This window comes from Oryzias latipes, chromosome 1, assembly GCF_002234675.1.
Source record: "Oryzias latipes chromosome 1, ASM223467v1".
Lineage (NCBI taxonomy): Eukaryota > Metazoa > Chordata > Actinopteri > Beloniformes > Adrianichthyidae > Oryzias > Oryzias latipes.
In genome coordinates, this window is record NC_019859.2 from 12,580,097 (window position 1) to 12,601,857 (window position 21,761).

The 21,761-nt window shown below is 37.1% G+C and overlaps 1 protein-coding gene across 12 annotated transcripts in view; it reads right to left on the bottom strand.

The window, feature by feature from the left end:
- LOC101168431 (calcium/calmodulin-dependent protein kinase type II delta 2 chain) overlaps positions 1 to 21,761 on the bottom strand; it is a 42,833-nt gene that overhangs the window by 15,006 nt on the left and 6,066 nt on the right. For all 12 annotated transcript variants that reach the window (XR_002873506.1, XM_023956377.1, XM_023956353.1 and 9 more), the window contains exons 3-7: positions 7,963 to 8,022; positions 6,014 to 6,068; positions 3,062 to 3,127; positions 2,434 to 2,506; positions 714 to 816 (exon numbers count right to left, since the gene is read on the bottom strand). Coding sequence is in view for 11 of the 12 variants with exons in the window: in XM_023956377.1 (XP_023812145.1) it covers positions 714 to 816; positions 2,434 to 2,506; positions 3,062 to 3,127; positions 6,014 to 6,068; positions 7,963 to 8,022 (357 nt within the window). In the remaining variant the exon portion in view is untranslated. The remainder of the gene's footprint in view (positions 1 to 713; positions 817 to 2,433; positions 2,507 to 3,061; positions 3,128 to 6,013; positions 6,069 to 7,962; positions 8,023 to 21,761) is intronic.

Here is a 21,761-nt window from a genome sequence, read left to right on the forward strand (position 1 = left end):
GGTCTGTAAAGCAGACTGGTGATACATTTTTTGATAGTCCACAGCTTGGACTGATACTAGTCAGTCAAATGTTCAATACAATAATTACTGTTCTGCCTGTTTTTTTAATGTTTGTTTTCAAATGGCTTCCCGGGATGCAATAGAGTTAAAATAAAATTAGATAAGTGGATTTAAATACATAAAGTACTCAATTAAAAATAATAATAATAATAATAAAAAAGAAGCAAAAAATTATTTTGGCACTTGCAGACTTTCATACATATTGTCGAAATACTTTTTGGAGGCAGTTGCTTCTGGAATGCTTTGTTTAATCTTGCTAATACAAGATTAGCCATTATATCCTTTTACATTTAGTTTATTAAGTTGAAGTAACTGTAAAACGTTATGATGTATTCCTTATATAATTTATAGAATACTGAATTTACCCTTTGAAATTAAAAGAATGTGAATTACATGTTCATAAATAAACAATTATACTAACTTTTACTTTACTAACTTAACTTTTCAACTATGATAACATTTGAAAAGCGGTGTTGCCAGAAAAAAGGTCTTTTAGACCTAGCAGACATAAAGCATCGTGAGCACAATGGTAAGTAACATCATATGATCATTGGAAAATTATCCCAACAGCCGTCAACATGAATAACTAATAGTTTAAATGTTTTTGATACGCCTGGAGTTTAGGATTTAGTAAGATGTGGGTGAGTACTCACCAAACCATGCCTGTTGGTCCCCCTGTACCTCGATAGCCAGCCCAAAGTCAGCCAACTTGACCGCCGCCCCCTTCAGCTTACTGGCCAATAGAAGGTTCTCAGGCTGGGGGGGACGGAGTCAAACAGGTTAGAAGCGAGAGGTCACACGTTCAGGGATCAAGATGCCCACAGACACAGATCTAAAATCAGGTTAGCCAAACCAAATCCTAATCGAAAGTATTAGGGGTCAGTGACACTAAACTGCTCTTAAATCAGTGTCTGAGGCAACTTGCTTTCTGTCACACAACTGACAGAGACACAAACATGTGAACGGGACCAACTCTCTGGGTGACCACAGACACTTGGTAAGCTGGAGCTGTGGACTCGCCCCCTCGGCCTTATGGATTCAGAACGAGTGTCTTGGTCGTGGACGAGATGCAGTCGTCCACAGTAGCACCAATGCACTATTGAAATCCATGTGTGGGAGCAAAGTGCACAGTGAAGGGAGCAAGAGACAGGAGGGAGGAAGGTGTGGTGTCACAAGAGGGGTAATAACAAGTGACTCAGCCATGTAAATGAAACGACACCCCCACAGTGACATAGCTCAGTGCACCATAAATATGTGTGAGCCCAGCATGCAGACGTGCACACACACAGACACAGGTACAGAGAGGTCTCGGCTGACCTGAGGCCAGTGAAACAGTGTGCTCTGATGAATAATACATTTCCTGACATTTGGTAACTCTAAACACAAACAGTCTATGGTGGACAAACTCACAAGAAACGGTCATTTGCCCAAAACTGAGACCTTAAACTAATGCTCCTGTTTATGAAGCCTTTTAAATCATACCTGCATCAGTTTACAACAATGTCAGCAAATGGAAACTGAGCTTTTGTATTCTTTAACTTAATAAAAGGCTCAAGCAAGTATTTGACACAGTCAAAACATTTTCAGTCCACAGTGTTTTTGTTGAGCTGCTGTTACTTGATTGCTTTGTCATCACAGCTGCAGCCACAAAAATCGTAAAGACCCACTCCGATGAAAATTGTGTTTTTTGTGTTTTTAACATGTTTGAGGCATTTTTCCCCTGATGGAGGACATGTGCATGGAAAATTAAGCTTAAAATTGTTTTTCTGATTATTTCTTTATTCAAATCATTATGAATACGGAGAAAATGCAAAATGTCATTGGAAAAAGCTTGTAGCAGTGATGTAGGCCTCAAGCTCCCTGCTCCGCTTCATCCTGATGGATCAACTTTTAATTGTAAGGCTTTCCTCGTCCCAAGCAGGCGTCTGGCTCAAAACTTTATGACTGGACGGCTCTAATATTGCTCAATACTTTTGATGCACAGGTAATGTTGAGTTGTAAGGGGATGTTAACTAGTAGAAGAGCGTAAACAGGCCGAAATGGGGGCGATCTTACTCCCTACCAACAGTCCCGCCCACAACTTAGAGGCGAATTTCTAACTCCTGCCACTCTGCAGAAACTATGTCCTAGAAAACGACACAGGTTTTTGGATTTTGGCTATAAAAAGGACCTCTGAGTACACATTGACAATAGATCAAAAGATGATCAAAGTGGGACTTTAAGAACTACATGCAAGATCAAGCAAATACCAAAAGAGTTTGGCTCACAGCAAAATATGACAAAAGATAAAGAAGAAATATGTAAAAGAATTTGGAGTTTTCCTTATCTCCGCCGTCCGGTGTGGGCTGCAGCAGAGTCTGTCATCATACCAACCTTCAGATCCCTGTGAACAATCCCATTAACATGGCAGTGATGGACACTCTCCAGGATCTGCTGTATGCAGTGGCTGTGGGCCACGGGGGTGAAGGCAAGGAATGACGGGATGAAGAAAGCGCAGAGGAGCAAGGGAAAGACAAAAAAAACATGTCATAACTGTTTTATATTCTCCTTACTTTTCCTGTTAAGTGTCTAGGATTTATCTTGACTGGTGGCATTCAAGCCATGTGGGATAAAAGATTTTTTTGTGTTCAAGGTTTTGTTTCTTTTATGGTGACACCAAAGCTCTACTAACTGTTTTGCAACAATTCACCGACAACTCCCCCTTTCTGCTCCTCTCATTTCTCTCTGGGGAGGCCTTCTTTCAGCACAAAGCCGAAGCTGAGAACTACGCTGTGTATGATTAATATTGCAGGCTTCGTGTCATTAATCATCTGTATAAATAACTCCATAAGATGCCTCAGAGACAAGGAAGCTGGATTTTACTTCTGACACGACCATATGTGAAGTACAAAAATATGCACACGCACAAGAAGTTATCTCTCATAAAAGACAGATGCATCATGGCTGCTGTGTTTGTATGTGTGTCTATGTGGGCGAGTGGATTGGGGGGGTTGGCTGTTACCTGGCATCAGCTTCACTGTAGTATTCCCTGGCTACGATGTCCTCAAACAGCTCTCCTCCTGTCACCCTGCAGGGACAAGGAGACAACACCACTTTGAATATGTACATAGGTTATATATACCTACAAATACAGACTTAAAAGCCTGATGAAATGAAAACATTTTTGATCCTTTTTGTTTTTTCTAAAAAAAAAAATTTTTTTAGATCCAAAGGCTTGAATAAAACAGTCAGTGCTGCAGAGGCATAACCAGAACAAGGCCCTAATTTTCTTCAGCTTTTAGGACAGATTATTTAACTTAGTTTGTTATTGTTGCCACAAAAAAAAATCACCTGGCATGTTGTCTAGAGAGTATTTGAGATAAAGACTTTTCCATTAGGAAATTTTGACATAAACTTCCTTTTAAGCAGAAGATGATAGAAATAATCTATAAAAGGCTCTTTAAGCCCTTGATGCTAAAATTTATTTCCAGCTATGACAAAGAAAATCCTTTATGTTTTTTTTTCAAGTAAATGCTAAATTAAGGTAATTTTGGTTTGATGCATATTTGTATCTTTACGTGTCAAGGGGTTAAGTAAATCTGTGGAGCCTCAAGATGTAAAAGTCATTTTTCACCTCCAACACTCCCTCTGTAGAGTTTTACAGCAAGAATAAGATTGATTTCTCATTCTTTGAATATTTAGACAACTTATTATAGTTTAGAAAAATAAATCAAAAACATATTAGGTAAGATACATGAAATACCATTGACAATGATTTAGAAGAAACAAACTGCAACTGTTATTGTATTATGTGACATAAATCCAACCAGCTATTTTTGTTTTATGTATCTACATGGACATATTTATATTTATTTTTATATTTTAAAAGGCAAAAATGGACCAAAACTTGAATTTTCCAAAGTCAGCTTGGATGTTCATAAACTTCAAACCTTTGGACCTAGTTCATTTATGTTGCACATAAATTTACTTTTTTATGCAACTGTTCAAATTTATGCAGAAGTAGATCTAAAAGTGTATAACTTTAATTGCCATACTTAGATATGTTCAATTAGTTTACATTATGATAAATGAAAGAAAATCATTAAGAGAGCAGTAATAACTAAGATTTTACTGGGATTATTTAAAATCTATTTAAACTTCCTAACATTTACAAAATTTTGACAAGACTAATGGGAAATGTAGGGAAGGACTTCCTATCCAAAACAGAAAAACCTTAGTCATAATAAAAAGCACACAAATTAAAATTTACAAGTTACATGCTCGTTTCTTTCTTTTCTCTGTTAAGCGACTCATCTTCAGTCTTCTGTCCAAGCCATAAACCAGATGGTTGTGTTATCAAGTAAATAGTTCCCTTAAAATGCAAAGATTACACTTTTCCCTATGGCTGCTAAACAAAAGGACATGACAAAGTAATACTCTAGTTAGGAAAAAACTTTAAGGACCAAAAGGATAGAAGACACCTATGGCTGAATTTTTGTCTGAATGGAAAAGTTTTACAATAATGCACATTTGTGGCTCTGAAGTCATTTGATCTATTTTAAGTTTTTCAACTTCTGCTATCCTGAATCTGTGAGTTTAAGAGGTATTTTTTATACTCATCAAATATTAATAAACTCATGTGAAGTCCCTAACTTTGAGATACAATGGGCAATTTTAATATCACACCACATACTGGTAGATATTGAATACTAAAACTTGATGAATATTTAAAAATTCAGGAAAAACATGACGTCTCTTCTGTTTCTCTTCTTCAGTATGCTCTCCCTGCAATTCAGTATTGTAGCTGCAGGGGTAACAAGTTGTTCAGGAGTGCTCCGTCCTCCATGCTGATGCATCTTCTCCTTCTGCACCAGAGACAACATGGCTATCGAGGGGGAAAAAAAGACCAGGTGAGATCTTTGTGCTCAACATGACTTGCTTTTGCACACAGGGTAAGAGAGCAGTGATGAGCTTTCTGGGCTTGGACCTCTGAAGTCAGAAAGTACTTCAGTCTAAGAGATAAATGCAACCACAAATGCTGCACTTTTTAGTGAGCCAAGGAGCCAAACAACAACTTGGAACCAGCGACTGCGATCAGCTCACACGCAGTTTGAAGAAGATCCTTTCATCAGTTATCATAAAATGTTGCAACAACTGCAAACCCGCTCAGAGGCACATGTGACTCTGATCTCACTCCATGTATGTAGCATGTTTGTGATGAGCTCAACAAAATGGGATTTCCGCTCCATGAGCTCACCGCGCCTGTTGGACTTCCTAAAATCATTCACTTTTTCTTACCATTTCAACATAGCAAAAAATTCACTGTTTCACTGCATCCACACCCCCATAAAATTGTGTGGAAATACCAAACATCAAGCAAAAGCAATAACTTCATGTGTGGTCAATATATATATATGAGAAGAAAAAAAAGAAGAAGAAAAAAAGAGTCCTTTGGGGCAGACTCATCCAGATATTAAATTCAGGATATATTACCTCAGATTTTTGGATTTAAAGGGGAATCATTTCAGCTTTGTCAGCATGTTAGCGTATATTTCTGTTTCGGGGCTCAAACCACTCCAACAATACGTATTATTTGATTTTATTAAATCAATATTTACTTATCAAAACATATTTATAGTATGTAATTGATTTTTTTAATGCGTCTGTGCGTATGTGATATAAATGTTTTCAAAGCTACTGACTGCACCTTAAAAATAATTGCCGATACATAAAGTTGATGAATTGAATTGAACAGAATTTTAATTAAACTGATTTGGATACAATATTGAATAATTAGGTGTCATTTATAAAAGCATACATATTTTTTAAAAGGGAGCCGAATCAGTGGTAGACAGGAAGGAAAGGCTGTTGACTAAAGCTCTATTGTGAGCAGATATAAATAACAGTATTTAACGGTGTTAACTGGAGCTGAACAAAAAATGTGAGTGTGTGTGACAGATAGTCTTTTACTTACAGATCAAACACCAGATAGTGGAAGCCCTCCTCTGATATGCTGTCATGAAGTCTTACTGTAGAAGGGATTGAACAAAAGTAAAAGCACAACACAGATGAGAAAGCAGACATGGAAATAAGAGAAGCCAAGCAGTTTTAAATAGCAGGTCATTGCGGGGGGATTTTCTTTTATTTAAATTATTTTTGTTTGTTTTTATAAAACTCAAATCCCCTTCTCTCTGACAAGTGGAGGTTTCTGGAATATTTTACAGTTCAGCATTCAATACTCATGGGACAGAACATAGTTTCTGGAATGATTTCCAAAAAAAAAAAAGCACAAACATAGGATCCCATGGATGCTTCCTTTTCTAAAAGTAGAAAAATATTGAGCGTTTCTGGAGAGAGCTCCCTATAGATTCAAGAACTTGGAAACTGTTAATGACCTTTTACTATTTGGTTCAGTCCAGCTTTGGAGAACATTTTAAATCCCACCCATCGCATTTCAAATAATCTACATACAAGATACTAAAACATGTTGTTTTTGACTAAATGTATTTGTCTTGAGACCAAATCTATAAAAACTAATAGAAGTAATGCCTGGAAAATGGCTTTAAAAATAACAAATAAGTCTGGAGTAGCCCCCAAAATGCAATTGTCCCTTCTTAAATTTAGATGTTTATTAAAACAGTTAAAATTAAATTTAAAATTAAACTTTTGGTTTCATTTGTGTCTCTTGTAACTGTGGGAACATTTGTTTAAATAAGCAAGATATTTCCAATATTATTTATTACGAATGGCTATTACCGTGGTAGAAGAAGAGTCAAGCAGAGAATCACAAAATATGCTGGTCTTGACATTTTAAAAATGTTTTTCATAAGAATGGGTAGCGCAAAGAGATCTCATCTAATTTATTTTTCATTTTTTATAACATAGTTAGCCTGGATTGAATGTCTCACTTTACCTCATGCAACTCAGCATATAACCAGAATAATGTCTTATTTCTCTACTTACTGTTTCTTAGCACTGTTTTCACTCTTAACTGTCACTTTAATTATCTCATTGCCCCTTTTGCACTGACCTATTTAAATTATTGTTATTTTTATAGGCTGGGCTGTGGGTTGAGAGGAAAGAAATTTCATCTGTAATGTAAATATCGTGTATACAGTATATTTGACAAATAAAGCTGACTTGGCTCAACTATTTTATTTATTTAAACTTATTTACATGAGTAAGTTTGTCCTCTAGGTCATCAGTAACAGCTAAACGGGTAGCTTCTACTCCGGAGAGAAAGAGAATATTAGTACAGATTTGCAACTCTGTTACCTGCAAGTTTTATTTTCATCAAATCTATAATGTCATAAAAATTGTACAATCGATCTGTAAGCTGAGCTAATCAGAAAATTTTAGTTTCATGAAAGTTTATTTTCATGAATTTCAAGCCCAAATGTCCTGTAATTCTGGAATAACCCATTTTCAATGTAAGAATTTGATTTATATGCTCTGTGGTTCACTTTATAGTACATCTAAAAATTGTTAAAAGTCAAACCATGATTTAGCTGTCGATGCTCTATGACTTCAAACTATGAATTGTCAACTATCAGGAAGCACAAATTGAGAAGACAAAAAAAAGAAAGTGTTGCATATTAGAACGACAACAAAAGAAAAGGGACATCTTCTATCTCAGGTATAAGGGGGTGTGAAGAGTCAGGGATTTGGAAAGAAGGCTCTTTTCTGATGACTCAGGTGAGAGAACACACAGCTCGCATAAACTGCAGTTGGGATAATTTTTTTTCTTTTTTTTAAACAAGCACACGCACACTTGTTAACCTCTCCTCCCTTCGCTTGTCTCATAACTGTGTCTGGAAGATGAATAGCTATAGCAGGAATCACAGGAGACCTGAACAAAATGTACGTGTTTGCAAGTGTGTTATTGTGTTCCGTGTATTTGGAGATTAAGGACACTTGGCTCACCGATGTTGGGGTGCTTTAGTAAACGACAAATCCTCGCCTCCCTCTCGAGCTTCTGGTGATCTAGACAAGACACAAACACATAAATGGTGAAGGCAGGTCATTGGAACTTTTCTAATTATTCCCTTCTATGATTGACTCCCTAAATCATCCGAGATGAACTTGGCTGCAGTTCTCCTGAGTGGAGGACACATGCGGAGCAGCGTTTGGGCATCACTGTCAGTGTCACAGTGTGTTTTCGTTGAGTCTGTCTGAATGCACTGGCTTTGCATCAGCTCTTTTCCTCCTTACTTTTTTTTAGAGCTAGTCTGTTTGACAGTTTGATGTGACCTGATATGTCCTTGGTAATTTGGCATCAACAGGAAGGTTACAGCGACCACAGCGGGATCAGGTTGACTCCTGATGTCAAGACTTAGTGAAAGCGCCTAAAATAAACCATTTTCTTTGGATGTCATGAAAACAAAGCAAAGACTATTGTTTAGGATTTCTTGGTTTTAGTTTATTTTTCCAAAAATGTCTTTTTTTTCCATTCAATAATTTAGACAAACATGTTTTTCATGGTTTTACAAACATGACCCACATAAGGAAAATTAGATGGCTCTGAACATGCTTTGATGCACAGTTCTAAAATGTAAGAAATAGTATATGAACCAATTGTTTTCTACAAATGTTATTTCATGGCACATCTGCCCTCATAATTGTGCAAAAATGACAAAAATGTTGCATAAATCTTTACTGGTGTAAAGACTTTACAAGCAACATGTAAGTAACAACAAAGAGAGAAAAAGTCAATACTTGAGTACACAATCCAACTGTTTCATATTTATTTCTTTTTGTCTTTGCAAGTTGCTATAAATTTGTACCAGGATGCAGAAAGTCCTCGTATGACCTTGACTTAATAAAAAGGTTTACTCGCTTTTATAAGCATTTGCAGGAATGAACTGACATAAAAACTGTCCGTCAGAAAACCCCAAACTGTGGCCAATATTTGAAAACATCTGAGTCACAAAAGTGGTGATTATAATGAGTTTTGCAATATGCTTTCTAGGGGACCCATTTTAAAAAGAGAGCAAAAGAAAGTGAAGGAGAGAAACAAGAGCACAGCCCTCAGCTTTTTTTTCCTCCAAGAAACAAGAGCAGAGGGCTCTGCTCTGCGTTTTTTTCCCCAGCAAATAAAGTAGGACGCCTGCTTTTCGCTCTCATTTGTATCTTCTTCCTCTGCTCATTCAGATTCTGCGAAAACCTTGTACCGCATGAAGAAAACCAGATGTCCTTTATGCATGGAACACAGGAGTGTTGAGTAAGACCAAATTTAGGCAACCTAGTTGTCAAAAACGTAAATAATGACATTAGGAATACCTAGAAAGGTAAAAATAAAAATGCGGAAAATCCTTAAAGTACCACTCTAATCGTCGTTTGTGCTATTGTAAAAGTGTTTAATTATGATTATGCCATTTTTAGTCAAAATCAAAAACTTCTGTTTTCTGGGATGTGGTATCTGCAGAGCGACAGTAGTTCATAAGAAATTTGCCTCTTAGTTGTGGTTGGGGCTGTTGTCACAGAGTAAGCCTTCGCCTGCTTCCAATTTACAGGTCCCAGCCCCTCACAGCCCCAACCTAACATTAGTGGTGCAACAAAAATGGCAAGCAATTTCTGAGCTATTAAGCCGTAGAGTTTTGAGCCAGATGCCAGCTTAGATGAGGAAAATAAAGATGTACATGGATCTAGTCATTTATAAGCATATGCACCGGAAAGGATTGCTGTACCTATAGTACAGACCAAAAGTTTGGACACACCTTCTCATTCATTTGAATGTGTCTTCAAACCTTTAGTCTGTACTGTACGTCACAGCTACAAACTTTTTACAACTGCCTTTTTTTTATCTGCTCCTGATTTACAATGATTTGAATAAAGAAATACTCTTTATATATCTCCTCCATCATGAGAAAAATGCCACAGGAACATGTAAAAACACCAAAAACCCCATTTTCATTGAAGTGGGTGTTTAAAAAATGCTAACATTTAAAGTACTTCCACATGCAGACCATCAAACAGCTCTTTTAAGTCTATGAGAACATGACAGTCTAAATGTAGTCTGAACAGACTGCCAGCTGTAGAGACATGCACAGGGGCACAAAGACAGGGACAGAGCCAGAAACAAGGGCGACTCAGTCATCATCGCATTATTAGCAAGACCCTCCGAGCAAGGTCACTAATCTCCCTTTCTCTGACGGAGTTTTTACCAGGCTGCCCAATGCCCTGTAATCCTTTTTGTGTCTCTGCCAGTCTGACTCACTCATGTTCATTTGGCAGTATTGTATTATTCTTGTCTCTCCCGCACATCTTATCAGTAATTTGACATTTTAGTTTTGTGACACTCATGTCGTCACTTACTTCTGCATTTAATGTCTGTTGAAAATGATTCATATCTGCACTTATAGATGCTACCTCTTCACTTCATTTCCTTATAAAGCTTTCCTTTTATGCTTTGACCGTATAAGAGAACTGGACTGAGTGATCCCTCCCCCTTTACGTTCCAAACAGGAAGTACCTGCTAGTCCCTAGAGGCCAAAATCCCATAGACTATAATGGAGAAATAAACAGTGACTACTCAGTCATTTTATTTGTCAGAATAACCAGTCTTGCTCTGATATCTATTTCTTAACATATTCTTGCTAATCCTAATGTTTTTGCCATATTACTTTCTTTAGTGCAAGTTATTCAAGTAATAAACTGGCCAAATAAATGCCTGAAAAAAAGTAGGTGGGCTCAAGTCGAACATTTGTTACATTTGATTGACAGATGTCACGTAGCCTGCTTTCAAGTGGTAGCTGAGGCCTTCTAACAAGCTCACTCCTGACTGGTGAGAGTTGTTGCCATAGAAACGTTGACTCAAACCGACTCGGAGCAATCACTACTTACTGATGACATCTATCTCCAACATGGTGGCGTCTGTGTGTGACACAGTCAGTCAGTTCTGTTTTTCTTTTTTTCTTCATTCTTGTGTTGCTTTTTTCTGTGCAGGTTGGCTATGGCTTCGGCCTCTCTCTGGTGGCTCTCCATGGATTGGCACACAGCTGCCCGCATTTTGGGTTAATTTGTTTGAGCTGTATTTAAGTGGCTGTGTTGGAATGTAGCTTATGTTTTCTTATGAAATAGGTCAACAAATTTTCACAAAAGTAAGACAACTACAGTACAAAATGCATTCTGCATTGTTGTTTTAAATAACTGTTTTACAATAAATGTATAATTTGGATTCAGATCAATTTCCTAAGTCTTCACAGACACCACAGTCACCACTTCTTCCTAAATAAGGAGGATGTGGATTTCTCTGGAAATTACCATTTCTAAAATAAAAAGAATGTGTCAGAGCAATTCCTATTTTGTGCTTTTGTGCACCATATTTGGACATTTTTAATGTAATAACAATACAAAACATTTCGATTTGTGAAGGGATTTTTCAAATTTTAAAATACCAGCTAAATGCTTCTTGAAATTTTTTTCTGACCATTTATTGACTCATCTAAGTGTTAAGTTCACACATCAGCATATTCTTGTTATTCTTAGATACAGTCCATTCTGTAACAGCTGTCTGCTTTACAGCAGCACAGGCCTCCAATGCAGCACACCGTGTACATAATGATACTACCACACCGTGCTTTACTGGTTGGTTTGCAGTTTTATTTTTTATCTTTTCTTGCACCTTTAACTTGAAAGACTACTTAACATGTCAAAATCTAAAAGAATGGGCCGATGTTATGAACGTACTTGGAGGTGTGCTGCTCTACACGCTCATCTCATTTGTTTAGTTTTGCTTAAACGTATATATGCTTCCTGGGTTTAATAAGCAGTAAGGTTAGGAAGTTCAAAATCTATTGGGGAAAAAAAATCATATAAAGAATGAAGGGAACTGAATGCCACTCATCAGATCTCAAAAGCTAATCAAGTCAGGACTGGTTAGTCCTCAAGCAAGGGGGTATTCAGATTAGGAAAATCTTTTCTTCTAGATCGAGTCCTCTGAATTTGTTCTAGATCGAGTCCCGAACCTTGCGTTTGGTCTGTATTTAGTCTGGCAACAGTGGCCCATTCTGTTACAGCCCAAAGCTTGTAAACAAAACCACGTGACCAAAGATCTCATCAGTCATTGGCCAATAACCATGAGGGCGGGACCAAACAACAAGAGAAAGATGGACGTGGTGCGCTTTACACTTCTTGACGGGACAGTTAACTTATTAAAACTTTATATTTTGATTACTAGATTTGAACGTTGGGAACACCTTTTGCTTGTTACTTTGGTACGGCGGAGGCATGCTGCAAGGCGGTTAGTGGCAAGGAGACGTGCCATGTGTGCTTTAACTCAGAGGATGCTAGCAACTGCAGTGATGAGGAGCCATTGGGTATAAGGTACGGTGATAAGTGTTTATGACATATAGATTGTGGGGTAAACAGTGAGTAGCAATTTTGTTTTAAAGAGAGTTCTGTTAAGGAAACTACAAGGTAGTATTTAGGATGATGTCACGAGCATGTGCCCAATAACATTCTAAAATTAAACAGTTGGACCCTCTTTTTTTTGTTTAATTACACGACAATCGCTACTTTATATTTGTCCACGGCTCATCTGTTCCTACATTCCTACTCTGTTTACGTTGGCTACGGTGGCCGTTTTGGTTCGGGAATATATTGTATTCAGACTGAGGAATCTGAGAGCGCTTTAGTGTATTCAGACTGAAGATTTGTTCCTGATCATCGGGGGAAACGAACTCTGGTTCACTTGACCCTTGCGCTATCCGATGGGGTCCAGATGACCCGATCATAACATTGGCGTGTTATCCCTACCAAGACAAAGGGTGGATAAAGGTGGAAAGATTTCATGTAATCCATGGACACAAGTGAAGATCACATATCATTGAAGAAAAAAGGTTTAGCGCACTGTTTAGTGGGGTCTAGATGACCCAACTCACAATGTTAAAGTGCCTAGGATAGCACAAGGGTTAAAGCAGACCAAATGTGTCCAGTCTGAATACACCCTAAAAGACAAACTGGAACCAACAGGTGTTGCAACCACATGGGGGCACACTCCAGCATTTCCATGTGCCTGTCACAAGAGCAGTAAATGCAGGGGGGCTGGATCAAGAAGGACATCTACCTTGAAATTGAAGCCAAACACACGTGCTTATTGCAAGGTAATTCGCTGTGGCGACCTCTGAAGAGAATTGTCGAAAAGACAAAAATGGATATTTAGAGAATGGCAGATGGTGATTTATCTAGTAAACACATGTTTTTAAACCTATTCTTGAAAAGTATAGGTGGAAAGTCTAGCTGCACCATATTTGGAAAACAGGAGCTAAATAATATAAATGTGACACAAATGTCAATTTGCGTATGTAATATAAATTATGTTTTTTTTTTTTGTGGTGGATGAAGGATCCATGTACAAAAAAATGGCTCACAAATAGAAACTTAATTTAATCAATGTAAGGCTAATATAACAAATAATTAGGCATAAAGGATGACAAAACTAAACTGTGACAAACTTAACATAGGGGAAGAAAAAGGCCAAAAGAATCAGAAGATTTACCAAGAATAAGGGAAAACAAGACTTTAAAATATACAAGGAGGTGAACTGACTAAGAATAAGCACCAGGATTTTTGAAAACTAACATCTGGTGAGATGTGACTCAGGAGGAAACCAAGCCCCCTGATTTTTTTTTTTCCAATTTTGAAACCAAACCCATACGTATAGCATAATGCAGTTCCTCCAATGACCACTTGAGGCTGGATTTTCAATAGCTCATACCAATGTTCACAGATATTTGCAGAAAATGCCTTAAAATACCAATATACTCACTAAAAAATGTTCAAACTTAAACATTGATGTTCCTAGCTCCTAGAAATACACTCATTTTATTTATTACCAGACTGAGGATTAATCCATTTGAACTTGTATGTCATCATGGAGAAACAAGGAATTTCTAACAAAAAATGTTTCTAATATTAATTGATTTTTATTTTTGCAATTAAGCAAAATAAAGTTATGTAAAGTTGCTTCTGTGCATTTGCTGCATACAACGCCCTCGCTCACTCATTCCAGTCTCTTCCGGTTCTTCTTTTCTTTCACCATGCCTTTCCTTTTTCTCACTCCTTCCTCCACAGGTAGCACACCTCTTAGCTGGCTGGACATCTGTTGTCTAGCAACTCCTGCACCAATCAGAGCGTCAGACCTCCCCTCTCCTCTGCAGTGGAACTAGGCTTGCATGCAAATGGCAGATTTTCAAGAGTTCAGACATAAGTATCAAACTCCACTGAAGAACAGACAGAAAAGCACAAACTGCCAGATCTGACATAGCAATCTAGGTTTCAGAGAAATGACAAATGCAACAAAAATCAGCTCTAAAACAAAATATTAACTTGGAATTGTGGCACAGTGAGTTTAAGCTTCAACTAAATTCAATGAAACATCGCTTTCTGCTACAAAGGATCAGTTACAGCCTGTAGTAATATTATATCAGTAATCTAAAATGTAGGATGGGAAGAAACTGAACTCTTAAGATAAAACGATGCAGAAATATGCAGGCATTGAATTTCCAGTACTAAGAAACCATTCATCACTTAAAAAGAGATGTCCAGAAATGTTTCAAATTTCAAGAAAAAAGTTCATTTCTTTGCTAATCATCTACTTTTTTATTAAATGATTTTAATATATTTTATTACTGAAAACCTATATGTAAATCAGACTGCTCCACAAGTTTGAAAACCTAATCATCATTACTTTCCAAATAGTCAAATGTTGCTTTCACTTTGTTGCTTTCACTTATAATTCTGCTGACAACAAGTAGTTCTTGCACTGACAACAGTAACTTGTAACTGGCTGACAAAAACCCTTCATAGTTCTCAAAATGTGCTTATGCAAGCTTAAGCACTGCTGCCTCAGACACTTGTACTTACGTAGATCAAACTGACGAAAGCATGTCGAGAAGATCTGTACCCAACATTACTGTGCAGACAAATGCAGAGTGTCTGCAGTCAGGTGTGTTCACTCAACAGAGGCTTTAGCTTGCTTCGTCTCATCTAAGTAAATATGTTTGCCAACAGAAAAAAACAAGACTTTAAAAACTCAATGATTTAATCGAAGAAGCACTTCACTTTCCTGCAGCTATGCTCAGCCATGCAGCACGTCTGGTACCAACAATGTCTGGTACCAACATGATGATCATTTTTGCATCATGCACATCCTTTTGCACTTTTTTAATCATGCAGCAGTTCATCTGCTTTGTAGCTGCAGATGTGTGCAGATTACATCAATCAAAATGATGACCTTTTCACTCTTGCATGTTTTCCTATGGAAGCATGAAACTTATCCACAGTGCTTATAATATAGATGGATATATAGGATACATAGTGTGTGTGTGTGTGTGTGTGTGTATATATATATTAGTGAAAAAATATTTTACTCCTTAAAATCTGTTGAATTTGTGTGCAAAGTAATAAATGCATTTTTGCTTTGCCTTCTAAACCAATGTGTTGCTGCAGTGCAACTTAGAACTTAAGCTGCGATCCCACCTCCCTCTGCAAAGCGCGTTCAAGAGGCCTCTTCCGATAAAAAGTCTATGTTAAAAAGTCTCGCGTACATGCGTAGCTACAGGTACTCAAGTTTTGAAATCCGTTTTCGGGGTCTAAGTACAAAACGCTTTTCCATTGAACATGCGTTGAAAGTTAAACCAGGTTGAACTGACATTTGGACAGCATCCCCTTTAATTCACAGAAGTGCCAAATGTTTGAAAATTGATCACGAAGGAGAAATGAATAATTGAGGTTTATGGCCAGCCAATATCATTATTATATAACACCAATTTTTTTCATTTATCGGAATAGAGCTTTGACAGAAAAAGCCAGGAGCAAATTTAGCACCACTTCAACATTTCGAACTTAGCCTCTTTCAAATATAGGTGGCAGACATGCCCTTATAAACAGTAGCATAAGAACAAGAAGAAGAATCCCTTCCCTATTTGTACAGAATACCCTTTTTAACGCATTCTTGAACACGTGTCACATGCACAGTGTGACGTATCTTCAAGTCTGTAGGGGTATATTACAGAACTACACAAAGAAATATCCTCAGTTGCTGGTAATAAATCTAATTGTGAATTCTGCAACAATTTAAAAAAAGATGAACAGTTTTATAAATGAACTACCATCCATGTCTCTTATATCATTAAGTTTGAGTATCCCACAATTGTCAACACACAGCTGTGAGAGCCACATCTCAAACAAAGCTTATTTGTACATGCAAATAATATGTTGTAGGTGTGTCAGCATGCCGCCAAGTAAATTTTAAAGCATTATTATTCTCTCATTTTAATCCCTCCACTCACACCCAAGACACACCTTGATCAAAATGGATTAGACCATGTACTGAATGTAAAAGTGTCCTATTAAGTTATTATTAGTGCATATTTCTATTCCTTCATTGAAAATACATCTATTTGCTTTCTTTCAAACCTTTTTTAAAATGGTCTTTCATGGCTTTTGAAGATTGACGCTTATTTTCAATCTGAAAGGACAAGCTTTCTAGTCTCCACAGACCTTTAGAAACACAAACACGACCCTTTTTTCCCCAACCGATGCCTCCATCTCCTTTATTTTCTGGTGTGTCACGTCTTCACCCGCACTGCAGCAATGTGGCATCTATGAGTTTACTTTGGGTTTATCAACCTTTGTTATTATGATTTTTCTGGGCAGAGAAAAATAAAGTTAGACTAGGAAGGTAAATGGAAAACAATGGAGTTTTACTGAATACTTTTTGCAATCTAAATGCAGAATGAAGTTGTTTTGTTTTTGCTGCAAATAACAATATTAGGAAAATTAAGAAACTGAATTGTAAGACACACATAACAGGTCTTATTGGTGGCAGCAGCAGTCAAAAAGGCCAAAAATGCCAAATGAAATTAGTGTAATCTGATCTAAATAAAATATCTAAGCCTTTTTGGTTTGTATTAAAGATTCATTGTGCAAATTTTAAAATCTTGTATGTGTTCAACTAAAAAAAAGTAAGAAAAAACCCACTCCAATGAAAATTGTGTTTTTGGAGTTTTAACATCCTCTTGTAGCATGAAGGACATATTTGAAGAAAATTAAGCTTGAAACTACACTTTGGAGTGTTTCTCTATTCAAATTGTTGTGAACCACAATGAGATTTTAAAAAATGGTATTGGAAAAAGCTTGTAGTTGGGATGTAGAAGCTACAATCTGCAAGGCACAAGCTCCCTGCTCAGCTCCGTGGTGGTACATCCACTTGTACACAATTAGATCCATGTACGTCTTTGTTTTCCTCGTGTGAGCTGGCATCTGGTTCACAACTGGACAGCTGGATATTTACAATATTGATCACCATATTTGTTGAACCGGTAATGTCAAGTTGGGGTTGTGAGGGCTGTAAGCTAGCTGGAGAAAGTGGAAACAAATGGATGATGGTAAGTGGAGGCAGGCTTACTAAGCGGCAACAGACCAAACTACTTCGTTCTTACAAAACTCTGAGGCTAATTACTAATAAATTGCTGCCGCTCTTCAGAAACTATGTCGTAGAAAACCAGGTTATTTGATTTTGCCTAAAAAAAAACAATCGTAATTAAAAGACCACTGGGAACGCTTTTAAAATAGATGAAAAGATGATCGGAGTAGGACTTTAGCTACCGTAGTTAGCACTGTAATCTGATGTATACTCCGACATAACTGCAGTTTTAAATTTTTGTTTCAAAATGGAAATTGGATGTGATGAATATTAGAAATACATGCTTACAATCAAGATTATTCAGCTCTCCTTAAATTCAGATATGGCAGAAACAAAAGATTGGGAAAAGTTGGCCAGAACAAAAAAACAAACAAAAAAAAAAAATCAATGCCACTTAGCATTAATTTTGGACCATTGTTTGATGAAAGCACTTTATAAGAAATTCCTGGCCATGAAATCCAGCAACAATGATGAAATCAGGGAAGGACAAGTCAGTTTCACTCCATTTATTTTAGAGATACAGTGATCACTCAGTTGCTGAGTGCAAATCTGCTGATCTTCAGCTTGAATGATGATGGATCAGGTCCTTGGAAATTACAGTAAGTGGACAAAACAGAGTACTTTCACTGAATTTCACTGAGATCAAAACAGAAAAGCTATCACAAAAGAAACAGAATTACTGTAGCACGATAACCTGCCAATTACTATAAACAGAATTAGAGGTCTAAGAATTCTTTGTATATATTCCAAAGTACTATGTCAATAAAAAGAATCATTTTCATCAAACTGAATCAGAAGTTAACTTTATGTGCATAAAAATAAAAGCTCCGACTCTCCATTCTACATTTCTGGCTCTCTAGGAGGTTCTATTGGTTTTCTTGGTTGGACAACATGAGCCGTCTGAGAGCATCCTTGGTCATAAACAATCAATAATCCAATCAATCTGACAGAATTAACCCGTTCTTACTCCAACGAAAGCCACACTGACCGTGGGCAACAACAATCAGATTTAATTAAGACTTCTTAGAAGCAGGGAAAATATTGTGGGAAGAATATAAAACCATGTAGAGGTGAAGTTTTGATTTGCTTGGTACTTCCAAAATGCACAGACCTGTTAAACCTAGCAATAGCTATAATGATTATCATATTTTTAGTTACCATGAAAAAAGTTGTAACTACTGTTAACTGACCACTCTTCTGCTTTCCTTTATCTAAGGAGAAACAGCAGACACAGATCAGGGACAATATGCTGCTTATATTATATTCCAAAGTTAGAATAACAACTGAATTGATGGTGAAAGTACAAACATTTTAAAAATCCATATTTTTTTCTATTAAAATGTTAGTCCTGTTGGTTTGGCACCAAGTAGTTGTTATAAAATGCAAAAGTGAAACAAAAACTGAGAGACGGAGATGGCAGGGTCAATAAACATCAACTACGGATATGAGCAGAAAAATGCTTGTCTTTACAATTTTAATGTTGTAAAATTGAATACGCTTTTTGAAGATACTGCAAGCGGGTGGCCTCTCACTGAACGAAAAGCCCATGGTTGTTTGAAACAGGAGCTGAAAACCTGAGTGTGTAGGTGCAGACGAGAACATCTCCATGGAGTCTTGGGTGTGATGTCAGTGTGTTAAAGCACTGCAGTACAGCACATGAGCATTAAAAAGACAAGTGAAAGACAAGATTTAATGCCATCAACCTAAAAAAAAACCCATCCAGCATTCAAGATAGGAGGAAAAACTAGATTTAAAAAAAAAGCAAAGTTCAAACATGTTGTCTTGTCTTAACAAACAATCCAAAAATAGGTCTACAAACTTGTAAAGGAAAAATTGTTTTATTTTAACATGTTTTTCATGTCCAGACTTGATCTATAATGGTTATTGTTGCTTGTGTTTTTTTCCCCTAAGACTTACATATTAGCCATCCACCCATAGAAGAGCATCTCCAACTACAGCGTCCGGATGAATCAAGCCTTCCAGAGTGTTTGCCACTTCAACTTATCCCTTATTTAACTTGATATGAAGCTGAATTCACGTGAATCCCCCCGACACGCTGTGCCTTCACAGCAGCAGCTCAGCCACATGCAAGATATCAAGAAAGGCAGCCAAACTAAATAAAGCAGCCCAATATTCACAAACTTGTTTTTAAAAGCTAATACAAATGTTCATGAAACTTAAATTTTTAAGTAAAAAATGCATATTTTATTATTTCTATAGCATATGAGTTATAGATACTTGATATGTGGAACTAAAATCAAATAAATCTAAGGTTTTAAATTACAAATTGGAATCTGAACCTAAATTTCTAACTTTGCACATATTACATTTTACATCTCAAACAAAATTTGTAAATTATAAAAGCAACCCTTGTTAAAAATTCAGATTTATTAAACCATGAAAAAAAAAGGCCACCGTTTCTTTTTTTACATTTCCCCGTTCTACATAAATGTTGTCAGATTCAGTCTGCTTTGTAAATTTGAAAACATCTAGCAAAACCACAAGCCTGCTTCCTATTATAAGATGGAATATTTTGAAAATTGTGAGAGTACAAGTGTGTGTGAGAAGGAGGCAGCCAGCGGGAAAGCACGACCAGCATTTATTTTTAGCCTTAAAGTACCCAGTGAGTCACGTGATCCCCTTCCTGTCACTGATCCCTTTCTCCTTACCTCCTGTTTCTCCATCTCAAAATCGCTCTCTTCTGCTAGAGCTGCGTTGCCATTTTTTAAAATACACATTTTATTGCACTCCCCTTTAAATTAAGGCGAAAATGTGGACTAGAGACCAAAATGAAACAGTCAGGAGAGAGTGTTAAACAAAAGCAGAGCAGACGACTCGTTTTTATCACTGCTAATGAGGGAAAACCGCCAAAGGTATCACTGCAAACAGAGCAGAAGCTCACACGAACATGTGTCTGACCATGGCGAGACAATAAATAACTGAGTCTACAGATAATCTCACAAAACCCATTTCCCACATAATCTACAGCAGCATGTGAATCCTTCAGTATAACTGAATTTACATCTTGTGACCTCTGAATTACCAGGCCTTCAAAAAAAATTCTCCTTCAGGTGAAAGTGTGGGATACTTATTTAGGAACGGCTTTAAAATAATTAGGCTTGGTTAAAGTTCCGGTGGGGCACAGCTGAACTGATAATATACTGCCAAATGCAGTTGCAGACAGGTCAAAGAAATAATCCCCATCGCTTTTAGTTTCAATGCCTTGTTAATGATGTTTTGAAGTTGACAGAGGTATGTTCGCTAAAAAAAAAGAACTATTACATGATCTCACTTTTGAAGAAATTAAAACATTATTAAATAAAAACTGATATAATTGTTGTGCCTTGTTCTACTGGTAATCAATGCATCATTCTCACATAAATATTTTTTTACTTTTTATTTATAAAAGACACTTGCAAAAACACTCAAACAAATGAGGGATTAGAGACATGAAAAAACCCATGCAGAGCCGTGCCCACACTGCAGGCAAAGATAAAGTGACAAGAGCTAGTAGAAGTGACAGGACACTGACACATGCATAAAGGGAGAGGGAAAATATTCAACTGCCGAGAGGAATATGTCACGCAAAACCTCTCTGGTACTGACTTGCCAACATCTTTTTCAATCGCTCCTTTTGTCCCCTTCCCATCCTGTTCATCCCTTCTATCTTCGCTGCCGCTTATTCACTGACTCATCCGCTGTGCTTCATAAAAATGCTGCATAATCAGGACAGTAGATTTTTAAAAATCTAACTGGTCCTATTAGGCCAGCAGCACAAACAAACATGGCTGCATAGGCAGAAACATCCAACCCACACACAGTTCTTTCATCTGCCAACATTCCAGCCACCAATCCTGTCCAAAACCCTTTTCAGTGATATATTCTCACACACGCACATGCACATGCATAAGCAAACACATGGCTGTTGAGAGGGGTTGGGGGAAAGCTCATGATCCTGCCAGAGAGAAGGGAATCAGACTTGCAATTCTAGAGCTTATCGCCAAAGAAGCTAAGACCATATCTGACACGCTAGCATGCACTGTATGTAAACCTAGATGTGCACAATTCAAAAGGGTGCGCTTTTCTCTGCTGCATTTGTTGAATGTTTGCACATGGATTCAGGCAATATCTGCCTGTCGAGATGTCTATTTCCAGCCCTGCAATCAGCAAATAGCAGCGTAAGAAGAAAGAGACTGAAATCAATTGCAAGGTCAATTATCAATATATCTATCTGTAAAATAAGTAATAGTTTATTCACAGTTTTAGGTTTTTATCAAAGAAATTTTTTTATCTA